This window comes from Dryobates pubescens, chromosome 8 (genome assembly GCF_014839835.1).
Source record: "Dryobates pubescens isolate bDryPub1 chromosome 8, bDryPub1.pri, whole genome shotgun sequence".
Classification (NCBI taxonomy): domain Eukaryota; kingdom Metazoa; phylum Chordata; class Aves; order Piciformes; family Picidae; genus Dryobates; species Dryobates pubescens.
This window is the reverse complement of record NC_071619.1, coordinates 40192998-40205507: the sequence shown is the minus strand read 5'-3', so window position 1 is coordinate 40205507 and position 12510 is coordinate 40192998. Positions and strand designations below refer to the sequence as shown.

The window sequence follows — 12510 nt, the reverse complement described above, 5'->3', positions numbered from 1 at the left end:
TTTCTTCTTCCCTTTCCCCTTAGCCAGGCTTCTTGGTAATCATAGACTGACAGAATGGTTTGGGTTGGAAGGGGTCTTAAAGATCATCCAGTACCCATACCCCCTGCCATAAGCAGGGGAACCTTCCACTAGACCAAGTTACTTGAGGTCTCATCCAAACTGGCCTTGAGCATCTCCAGGGAGGGGGCATCCACAAATTCTCTTGGCATCCTGTTCCAGTGGCTCGCCATCCTTACTGTAAAGAATTTCTTTCCAATGTCCAATCTAAATCTACCCTCCTCAAGCTACAAGCTATTCCCTTGCATCCTATCACTACAAGCCTTTGCAAAAAGTCCCTTCCCAGCTTTATTGTAGACCCCCTTCAGGTACTGGAAGGCTGCTATAAAGTCTCCCGGGAGCTTTCTCTTCTCTAGGCTGAACAGCCCCAACTCTCACAGCCTGTCTCCAGCTCTCTGATTATCTTTGTGGCCTTCCCTTGGACCTGCTCCAGATGCTTGATGTCCTTCTTATGCTGGGGGCATCAGAACTGAATCGTAGAATCACAGAATCAGTCAGGGTTGGAAGGGACCACAAGGATCATCTAGTTCCAACCCCCCTGCCATGGGTAGGGACACCCCACACTAGATCAGGCTGGCCACAGCCTCATCCAGCCTCGTCTTAAACAAGCCCAGGGATGGGGCGTCAACCACCTGTCTGGACAACCCATTCCAGGGCTTCACCACTCTCATGGTGAAGAACTTCCTCCTCACCTCCAGCCTGAATCTCCCCACTTCCAGCTTCATTCCCCCTAGTCCTATCACTCCCTGATATCCTGAGAAGCTCCTCCCCAGCCTTCTTGTAGGCCCCCTTCTGGACACAGTACTCCAGGTAATGCATTGATTTGCAATAGAGTCAATACTTTTGGCCTCATTTATACCATTTTACCCATCAAAATTACCGTGTGGAATTGTGGTCTGGAATGGTCTGTTAGGACTTTTCAGATTCCATAGGGTCAAGCTGCCATCAGAGTGACTGCACATGAACTGTTTGCCTTCATGATGCCAAGCAACAGAATGAATAGCCTACGGAAATGAAAGAAGAGCTTGAGACTGGAATGGAGTGCAGTGTTTACACTCATCATATTTTGATGTATGATTTTGGATTATATTAATCTACTGCTATATCAACAGTTGGATTGCCCTTTTATGTCTGAAGTCCATTCCCATCACATTTTAGCACTCTACTGCTAGTCAAGCAATACATTTCATAATCAATGCTAACATAGCACTAGGATGTAAGAGAGTCTGTACTGAATTAGACCAAAATTGAAGGAACAGGGTATTAAGGTCAAAGTATAAAATGGAGGGACATACAGTGCAATCACAGTATCTCTGATAACTATCCTTAGAAGTATTTAATCTGGCAAACATACAAGGAATTCTGTGCAGCAGGTTTTACAGGTAACATACAACACATGCAGTCTTGCCCAGAGGACTATTTAGGAAGAGCAAAAGTAGTACTCCGGTTTTGAGTAACTTTTGACCCCCAGATATTTAAGTTTCAGAGCAAGTACACAGAAACCTGGAAGTTCAGTATGAAAACTAAACCACTGAAGAGATCAGGGTTGCTTTGTTGGTGTAGGAGATGACCAACACAACGTTGTAAGATAATTTTAGATCTTATAGTGCTCCAGAGACAAGGAACATTGCACTCATATGTACACAATGCAAGTGTCACACAATGAATGTTACATATGCCAAAAAAAGGAACAACTCAAAAATTAATAGACCATTCTTAGTATTTTGTGCATAATTAGTGGAACATCAAACTGGCAGAAAGAATAATGGTGTAAGTCCCTAATTTTCACTGCTATATGCTGGAAACCAGCAAAAAAGCTATTTTCTGGTGAAACAAAGTATTGATTCACTGCATAGCACAGTTTCTCACACACTCCCCTCAGAAGCATAAAGTCAAAGAATTTTCCCTTGAATCCATTTCCCTTCCAGAAATGTTAGCTGCCAAAGAGCAAAAAAACTCAGTGTGTTTTTATATAAATACAAACAAGAGACTTATTTTTTAATGCAGTTTAATAAATCTCCATTTTTTGCAACCCAGGAAGCACTAAACTAAAGCCTTGTATGCACTTATAATTGCATATGGTCATTCACCTGATTTACTCAGATAACTTTAATACCATGCCTGGCCATTCATAAGTCATCACTGGAGCTGCTCATATCAATTTTGTTTAAGCTGCCAAGAAATAGCCCTAAGTGCTACTGGTCACTATTAAAACCTCCCTGGTGATCTTCCTCTTTTAATAAGTGTATTGATTGTTATGGTTGGTAATGGCTCATGGACTAGAGGGAATATCAGAAGAAACCAACCAAAAGGCTGTGACCCTTCACCAAAACCTTACTCAGCTCTTCAGGTTGGACAGCACAGCCACAAACAAGCCTTTGAATTAAGATGATGCATATGTTTGGATAGGATAGGATAGGATATAGGATAGGATAGGATAGGATAGGATAGAATAGAATAGAATAGAATAGAGTTAACCAGGTTGGAAGAGATCTTTGAGATCATCAAGTCCAATCTATCATCCAACACCATCTAATCAACTAAACCATGGCACCAAGTGCCCCATTCAGTCTCTTCCTAAACACCTCCAGTGATGATGACTCCACCACCTCCCTGGGCAGTCCATTCCAATGGCCAATCACTCTTTCTATGAAGAACTTCTTCCTAATATCCAGCCTGAACTTCCCCTGGTGCAGCTTGAGTCTGTGTCCTCTTGTTCTGGTGCTGGGTGCCTGGGAGAAGAGACCAACCCCCTCCTGCCTACAACCTCCCTTCAGGGAGTTGTAGACAGCAAGAAGGTCCCTTGAGCCTCTTCTCCAGGCTAAGCAACCCCAGCTCCCTCAGCCTCTCCTCACAGGGCTGTGCTCCAAACCCCTCCCCAGCTTTGTTGCCCTTCTTTGGTCACATTCCAGCAACTCAACATCTTTCCTAAACTGAGGGGCCCAAAACTGGACACAGGAATCAAGGTGTGGCCTACCCAGTGCTGAGTACAGGGCAGAATGACTTCCCTGCTCCTGCTGGCCACACTGTTCCTGATACAGGCCAGGATGCCACTGGCCTTCTTGGCCACCTGGGAATCTGCCGTGTCTTACATGTGAATACTTTGCCAACATGCTGGCAAGCTACTCATGCCAATAATGACACAACAAACTGAACCAAGGGAACTTGAGATATTTATCCTTGAGGGACATAATGGGTGTCACTCAAACTTCTACCTACCACAGCGGGTTTGGCACAGCATTTCTCTTAAAAACCTGGAAGATACCAAACTATAACTGAAGCAAGAAAAGACAACACAGAAAGATGGCTCATATAGTCCAATGCCATTGCTCTCAGGAAGTAAGAACTTTAGATCTGTGGGGAGCGCTGCTTCACTTGTCTATCCTTATGCAAATGAATTCTGACATGAGCTCATTCATGTTTGCTATCATGCCAGATTTGAATATGCTTTTGATGTGTTACCACACATAGAAACATTTCACATGGTTACAGTCGCTGTGTCTGAGCAGGAGCTGGTAACTAGCAACTGACAATTGTACCAAGCTGCTTGCTAAACTGCCTCTCAGCTACTAGGTGCCACCTGCCAGCATAAACCTCCTGTTGTGTGGAGCTGAGGGAGAATGCTTCTGCCACAGACAACTGGCATAGCAGCAATTCAAATTCACCTTCTAGACTTTGGCCCCAAATGGGCAGGAAATACTTACATTTGCTTTTGGATGTTGCAGCTGAGAGTCACAACTAATACTGAAAGGTGTACTGAACAAGCCCCTAATTTCTCTGTGCCAGAATATGTCTAGCGTTCCGATCCACTCCTTTAGCATCCAAACACACATAAAAAGGAGCAGTTACTTGCTTAGAACAGGAGTTCATCATGGTGGGTGACTCATGTGAATGTTCACACAGTGTATGCACATAAAGCATATCACTCCAGATTGGGTATGCTTTTCCTTCTGCAGTACCCACAGTGGTTGCATATATATAGATTCCATCTTTGGTCATAGTCAGCATGTACTAAAATTAACCATCCCCAACACCATTTCAGTTCCTTTGCAATCACAAATCTCCTCCACTGAAAAGAACTCATGGGGACTCTTTTAACCATATTTCAAACAAGGACCATGCTCATTTCATGCTATTGCTTGAGTCTTAAGAATCCTTTGTGTACTGCAGGAGCACTGCACCAAGAGCTACATCTGATTTGTTCATTCCATAACAGCATAGCACTTGATAAAGATAGGGAAATGTCATTTGGCAAATGTCTCTGTAAACTCTGAAGATCCACGCTGGAAATATGCACAAATGAAAGATGATAACTCTGCTTCAGGAAGCTCTGGATGTGCATTGAAACAACCTGTCAAACTTCCCAACAATCTTTGCATGAAGATGGATCGGTTTTGGGGTCTGCCAACTATCAATAATAACTTGAGAATCCCTTGAAGGATCTGTCTTGTTTGTCTGCTCTCTTTTTATACCAATCAATGGAAATAAACTTTTGAAGGAATTTAGACAAGAGCTTGAGAGGAAAGCCTTTTATAGAGGACATCATACAGAAGCATTGATTGAAAGGGCCTGGATATCTCATACTTAATGTCACTGAGAAGATGACAAGCATCATCCCACAAAGAAACAAATACACAGAAATCACAGAAATGTTCAGGGTGTAAAAGAATCTCAGGATCACCAAGTCCAACCAATAACCCTACTCACACAGCATACACAGTTAACCAGGTTGGGAAAGACTTTTGAGATTATCAAGCCCAGCCTATCCCCCAGCACCATCTAATTAACTACGCCATGGCACCAAGTGCCTCATCGAGGCTGGGTTTGAACACCTCCAGTGATGGTGACTCCACCACCTCCCTGGGCAGCACATTCCAAGGGCCAATCTCTCTGTCTGGGAAGAATTTCTTCCTCACCTCCACCCTAAACCTCCCCTGGCACAGCTTGAGATTCTACAAGGTTCACCCCTTAACCATATCCCCAAGCACCACATCCAAAAGACCTTTAAACACATCCAGGGTTGGTGACTCAACCACCTCCCTGGGCAGCTCATTCCAATGCCTGACAACTGTTTCTGTGAAAAAATTTCCTAATGTCCAGTCTAAACCTACCCAGTTGTAGCTTGAGGCCATTTCCTCTTGATCTATCACTAATTACCTGTGAGAAGAGACCAGCAGCAGCCTCTCCACAGTGTCCTTTCAGATAGTTGTAAAGCAATGAGGTCTCTGCTCAGTCTCCTCTTTTTCAGACTAAGCAACCCCAGCTCCTTCAGTCACACTCCATAGGATTTATTCTCCAGGCCCTTCATCAGCTTCATTGCCCTCCTCTGCACTGGCTCCAGCACCTCCACATCTCTCTTGTATTGAGGTGCCCAAAACTGAACACAATACTCAAGGTGTGGCCTCACCAGAGCTAAGTACAAGGGGGCAATCACATAGAATACATAGAATACATAGAATAAACCAGGTTGGAAGAGACCTTCAAGATCATCGCGTCCAACCCATCAACCAATCCAACACCGCCCAAACAACTAACCCACGGCACCAAGCACCCCATCAAGTCTCCTCCTGAAAACCTCCAGTGATGGCGACTCCACCACCTCCCCAGGCAGCCCATTCCAATGTGCAATCACTCTTTCTGTATAGAACTTTTTCCTAACATCCAGCCTGAACCTCCCCTGGTGCAGCCTGAGACTGTGTCCTCTTGTTCTGGTACTGCTTGCCTGGGAGAAGAGACCAACATCCGTCTGTCCACAACCTCCCTTCAGGTAGTTGTAGAGAGTAATAAGGTCACCCCTGAGTCTCCTCTTCTCCAGGCTAAGCAACCCCAGCTCCCTCAGCCTCTCCTCGTATGGCTTATGTTCCAAACCCCTCACCAACTTTGTTGCTCTTCTCTGGACTCGTTCCAGCAAGTCAACCTCCTTCCTAAACTGAGGGGCCCAGAACTGGACACAGGACTCGAGGTGCGGCCTAACCAGTACAGTGTACAGGGGCAGAATACAGGGGCAGAATCACCTCCCTGCTCCTTCTGGATATAGCATTTCTAATACAAGTAAGGATGCCATTGGCTTTCTTGGCTACCTGGGCACACTGCTTGCTCATATTCAGCTGCTTGTCAATTAGAACTCACAGGTCCCTTTCTGCTAGACAGCTTTCCAGCCACACTGTGCTGGGTGTTGTGACCCAAGTGCAGGACCTGGCATTTGGCCTTGTTGAAGCTCATCCCATTAACGTTGGCCCATTGACCCGATCTATCCAAGTCCCTCTGTAGAGCCTCCCTACCCTCATGCAGATCAACACTCCTACCTAATTTGATGTCATCTATGAACTTACTGATGGCACACTTTATATCTTTGACAAGATCATCAATAAACATGTTATACAGGTGACATCTTGAAGAACAGACACAAAACTCTTTAGCAGCAGGTTCAAGCTCCATTCTGGGACTAGGTATTTCACAGGTGAGAATGTTTTCATCTCTTCAGAAGGTTTGACACAGTAGAGAAGAAAACATAGGAACTCCTTGCATCAGGAGTTGATGACCTGAGGAAGCCTTTAAGTGGGCTAAAAGAGAGATTTTTACTTTCAGCTGCTACAAGTTTTAGCTCTGGTGAGCAAACTCTTAAGTATTAGGGAAAAGCTTTATAGGGAACTTATGAGATTATAAGACCAAGCAGAGCATTGTGGGTAATGCAACTTGTACAACCTTTTCCATCCTTGCTGAGATGCTCTCTCATTTGAAATGAGCAGACATGTTTTATCTATGAAAGGTTCCCAGCCTTCAGGACCTATGGAAGGTGGAGTAAGAAAAGCGGCTGTAAATACTGCAATTGTAGGTCTGTGCACAGGGGGAAGAGTTTTCAGCTCCACCACTTAGAAGCTATTGGAGTGTCTCAGTGAGCTTCTTATTCTAGGAGCATAGTGTCCATGGCAAGGAAAACAAAAGGGCGTACTTCTGTACTGGACAGATCTTGCCAATACTGTAGGAAACAACTCAGCTTCTGTCATAAGATGACACACATCCTGAGGAGATGTCTGCAACATGTGTCTTGCAGCCATGTGTGGAAATAGGACGTGATGTGAAGCATCACATTGGTATGGCAATGCCATGTAGCCTAGAAATAGAATAGACTAGACTAGACTAGACTAGACTAGACTAGACTAGACCAGGTTGGAAGAGACCTTCAAGATCATCGTGTCCAACCTATCATCCAACACCACCCAACCAACTAAACCATGCAACCAAGCACCCTATCAAGTCTCCTCCTAAACACCTCCAATGATGGTGACTCCACCACCTCCTCAGGCAGCCCATTCCAATGGGCAGTCACTCTCTCTGTGTAAAACTTCCTCCTAACCTCCAGCCTAAACCTCCCCTGGCACAGGCTGAGACTGTGTCCTCTTGTTCTGGTGCTGGTTGCCTGGGAGAAGAGACCGACCTCTGCCTGTCTACAACCTCCCTTAAGGTAGTTGTAGAGATGATGAACAAGATTTCACAGTGGTCCTAATGGACTGAGAGCCATTATCACTTCATGATCCTTCTGTTAGGCAACTGCTCAAGTTGCAAATAAAGAGAACCTATTCCATCTGAGCTATGTGTCCTCTACTTGTAGAAAAAGAAGAAGAAAGAAAAGAAAAAACTGAATGGAGAAGACCTTTTAACAATGATTCTCATTGATAAAGAAAGCTTTTTGTCTGGCTGTATGAAAAGAAACATCTTTAAACTCATGAGATATGAAACTATTCCTCTCTGTAACAAGTGAATGCCAGCAGACATAGTGCCCATCTTGAACTTAGAATATAAGAATATTTAGATTTGTAGATAGAAAATCAGTTACCAGCCTCCTTCACTCTTCTGTATAAAAATATTAGCTGCTGACTTCTCTCCTCTGTGCTGCACAGTAACAGGTTCTACAGTTCTGAATAACAATAGAGCTTCCTTCTCAGCAGCTGGTATGGGGGGGCCTGAAATCCAATGCTGTCAGGGTAACACAGGAGAAATCCAGCTGAGGCTGGATCCTGTGAAAGGATGAGCACTTGGACGGAGTCTTGAGGGTGCCAACATTGATCTTGAGTGACATTACCAAGGTAGGCAGCTATTTGCAGATTTCAGAGAAGAAAGAAATTGCCTTGGTAATGAACACTCACAGTGCATCAAAGAGAAGAAAATAAATTTTCTCACAGCAGGCACCAAGTGTTAATGGAGAAACCTGGTGCCAGAGCAAATTTTTGATACTAAATTTAAGTATCTGCTCCACTGGTAAGCCAGAAGAGATCATCTCATCTGGCAATACTTGGAGATGTCAGAAGAGGAAGTGGTGAGTTAGATGAGATTTGCAGTTCTTTCACCATCAAATAGGATGACTACATTTGTTTCAAAATTGCATAAGGCTAGCAAGAAAAATGAGGCTAGATTAATTTCATTCAGATCCCACTCAAAGGGGCACTCCAGTATTCAGTGAAGACACAGACACTGTAATTTATCTGAGACCTCACAGAGACCCTGCAATTGCAAGTGGCTGGCTCAGCACCAGAAGGATGATACTGAGAGGTTAGTCAAACATAATGGGGCACAGAGACCTTCATTTGGTCAGAGAGAATGGCGAAGTGGAGCAGGAATTATGTTTTCTGAGCTGTGATCTTAGGTGAGCAATCCATAGGAAGAGGTCTAGGATTGAAAACTTTGGGTCATGGCCACATATAAAGTGGCACATACCAAAATAATAACTTATAACTCACAAAAGCTATACAACCCAGGATTTAAAAAGGAGCCCTTCTTAGGGGCTCCCTAGGGAATTCCTAGAAGATCTGGAACATTACCAATGAGGAGACTGAAAGTCTGGAATAAAGTGCAATGGCTAGCCACACAACCCTTTTAAAGAGAAACTATGGACCTTGCAACTATTTCAGTAGGTGATAACAAACCAACACAAGTTGTACAAGACAGAGTAACAACACAGCAAGGAACCACAGAGGAGGAAAGGATGACGAGAAGAGAAGAGAAGAGAAGAGAAGAGAAGAGAAGAGAAGAGAAGAGAAGAGAAGAGAAGAGAAGAGAAGAGAAGAGAAGAGAAGAGAAGAGAAGAGAAGAGAAGAGAAGAGAAGAGAAGAGAAGAGAAGAGAAGAGAAGAGAAGAGAAGAGAAGAGAGAAGAGAAATTAACCAGGTTGGAATAGACCTTTGAGATCATCAAGTCCAACCTATCATGCAACACCATCTAATCAATTAAACCATGGCACCAAGTGCCTCATCCAGTCTCTTCCTAAACACCTCCAGTGGTGGCAACTCCACCACCTCCCTGGGCAGCACATTCCAATGGCCAATCACTCTTTCTATGAAGAACTTCTTCCTAACATCCAGCCTAAACCTCCCCTGGCACAGCTTGAGACTGTGTCCTCTTGTTCTGGAACATGTTGTCTGAGAGAAGAGACCAACTCCCACCTGGCTACAACCTCCCTGCAGGTAGTTGTAGATAGCAATAAGGTCTCTCCTGAGCCTCCTCTTCTCCAGGCTAAGCAACCCCAGCTCCCTCAGCCTCTCCTCGTAGGGCGTGTGCTCAAGGCCACTCACCAGCCTCATTGCCCTTCTCTGGACACATTCAAGAGTCTCAATGTATTCCTCATGTAGATGTATCTCAGGTCAGCTCATTGCTATGTTCTGTACCAGTAAGGATCCCCACACAGAAACTGGCAAACTCATCAGAATCAAGAGGAAGAGACTCTGTGTTGAAGCATGCTCACAACAGCCCTAATGCGTTACAATATAGGTTTCATGTTTCGATTTCTATTGTCAATACCTTGTTCAAAGGCATAGCACAAACAGAACTCCCAGAACAAGCCATGCCTTGGGAGAAATAAATAGATAGATAGATAGATAGATAGATAAATATCCCTCTGTTTGGTGAGACATATGAGGAACTGCTGAACAACAGTATTTCTGAACGGATGGAAACTGCTTACCTCATCATAATAAGCTCTCAGGTCAGCTCTTTTGGATCGTAAGTCCCAGAGTACTACAGTCCCGTTTTCGTAGCCTATCAATAGCTGCAGAAGGGAAACAAACACAATTATACTTTCAGGATCAAATGGTGTATGTATACAATTATCAGCACATCTCCATGGTTTTAAGAGAGTTTTTACAAGTAAATAAGCACTAGAAAAAGCAATGCCAAATCTGTAGTTTCCACTACACGTAGAATAGAACAGAACAGAACAGAATAGAATAGAATAGAATAGAATAGACCAGGTTGGAAGAGAGCTTCAAGATCATCCACTCCAACCCATCAACCAATCCAACCCACCTAAACAACTAACCCATGGCACCAAGCACCCCATCAAGTCTCCTCCTGAACACCTCCAATGATGGTGACTCCACCACCACCCCGGGCAGCCCATTCCAATGGGCAATCACTCTCGCTGTGTAGAACTTCTTCCTAACCTCCAGCCTAAACCTCCCCTGGCGCAGCCTGAGACTGTGTCCTCTTGTTCTGGTGCAGGCTGCCTGGGAGAAGAGACCAACATCCGCCTGTCTACAACCTCCTTTCAGGTAGTTGTAGTGAGCAAGAAGGTCACCCCAGAGTCTCCTCTTCTCCAGGCTAAGCAACCCCAGCTCCCTCAGCCTCTCCTCACAGGGCTGTGCTCCAGACCCCTCCCCAGCTTTGTTGCCCTTCTCTGGACACCTTCCAGCAACTCAACATCTTTCCTAACCTGAGGGGCCCAGAACTGGACAAAGGACTCAAGGTGTGGCCTAACCAGTGTAGTGTACAGGGGCAGAATGACCTCCCTGCTCCTGCTGGCCACACTGTTCCTGATGCAGGCCAGGATGCCTTTGGCCCTCTTGGCTGCCTGGGCACACTGCTGGCTCATGTTCAGCCTACTCTCAGCCAGTACCCCCAGGTCCCTTTCCACCTGACTGCTCTCCAGCCACTCTGACCCCAGCCTGTAGCACTGCATGGGGTTGTTGTGGCCAATGTGCAGAACCTGGCACTTGGATGTGTTCAGTCTCATGCCCTTGGACTCTGCCCATCTGCCCAGCCTGTCGAGGTCCCTCTGCAGAGCCTCTCTACCCTCCAGCAGTTCAACTCCTGTCCCCAGCTTGGTGTCGTCTGTAAATTTACTGATGATGGACTCAATGCCCTCATCCTTTCAAATAGTTTTTCAATATAAATTACTTTTTATTACTGACAACTTAAGTTTTAATATGGAAGGAAAAAAAGAGTTTATATTCCTATTATTAATTTGTTTTGTTTCTTGTTTTTCTTTCCTCTGCAAGATTATGTGCCTGGACAGCCTTCATGACTGTGAAGCTACTGAGAAAATAAGACTGTACCATGTTCCTCTCAGCCCTTCTTCTTACCTTCCTTGCCCCTGTTGGAGGGCAAACAGTTTTTCACCTAAGAGATCACTCAAATAACTTTGAACCAAAGAGTGGGCAGATGAAACTCTCATTCTGCCACACATATTCCTGTAATTTCTGCCTCCTATTGCTTTAAAACATGTTGAACAACTCCTGCAGAGAATAAATTACTTGATTTCCTAGAAACTGAAAAGGAATGAATTGGTATGCCAATTTTTGCTTCTAGAAGTCACATCATCATGCACACCTAAGAAACACCAGTGAGGATGATTTGTCAAAAGGTGAAAGAGAAGCACAGTGCTCAGGAGGAAAAGCAGAATGAACACAATGAAAATGACAGAATTATTGATCTGGCACTATACTTTTCATTTGTACACAATTAATGTCAGATCTTATGGATGGTAGATGTGAAGTGTGTCCTTGTGTCCTGGAAATTGCTTCCTGTAGAGCCCAATCCTAACAATCTGTCCTGGATATGAAGACTGGGAATGTCCAAACTGACTCAGATATTTCTGCTGTGGAATATTTTATGCAACTGCCAGTGATAACTGATGTTGTTCTTTGTTCATAAAGACATGGTGTGAGAGACTAAAGCTTGTCACTCCTGATGTGACTCAACAAAGATAAAATCACCTTTGCTGCTTGCCCAGACAATAGCTGATGTATATTGGGCAGAACCACTGGAAAGACTATTGGGAAGGTGCAAAGATAACACTGCTCACTGGACCACAGCTGGCCTGACAACAATGGGCCGAGGCTGCTGTTATTGGTACCTTTGGGAATATGCATAAGACAAATCATCTCCACCCATCAGGTACCTCAGAAAGGGAGGATGGTGACACAATGGATTCACCACCTGGTCCCTGATTTCCTGGGGAACAATACTTAGACGCATACCTAAGGACTAAAAACTGTATAAAAGACTTGAGCAACTACTGGTTCAGTAGAACCAAAAACACAGAGGAAGGAAAATGCAAATGAAGAGAAACACAGGAGAAGGACAATGCTGCTGAGAAGGAAAACACAAGAGGAAAGAGAGAATACCAGGAGAGAAAAATGACAGAGACATCACCATGGAGCCTGGAAGATGCAGAACCCTC

At 44.5% G+C, this 12510-nt stretch overlaps 1 protein-coding gene across 2 annotated transcripts in view; it reads right to left on the bottom strand.

The window, feature by feature from the left end:
- Window positions 1–12510, bottom strand: part of STXBP5L (syntaxin binding protein 5L) — a 255306-nt gene that overhangs the window by 94076 nt on the left and 148720 nt on the right. For both annotated transcript variants that reach the window (XM_009906530.2, XM_054163231.1), the window contains exons 7-8: window positions 10015–10098; window positions 938–1061 (exon numbers count right to left, since the gene is read on the bottom strand). In XM_009906530.2, the coding sequence (XP_009904832.1) occupies window positions 938–1061; window positions 10015–10098 (208 nt within the window). The remainder of the gene's footprint in view (window positions 1–937; window positions 1062–10014; window positions 10099–12510) is intronic.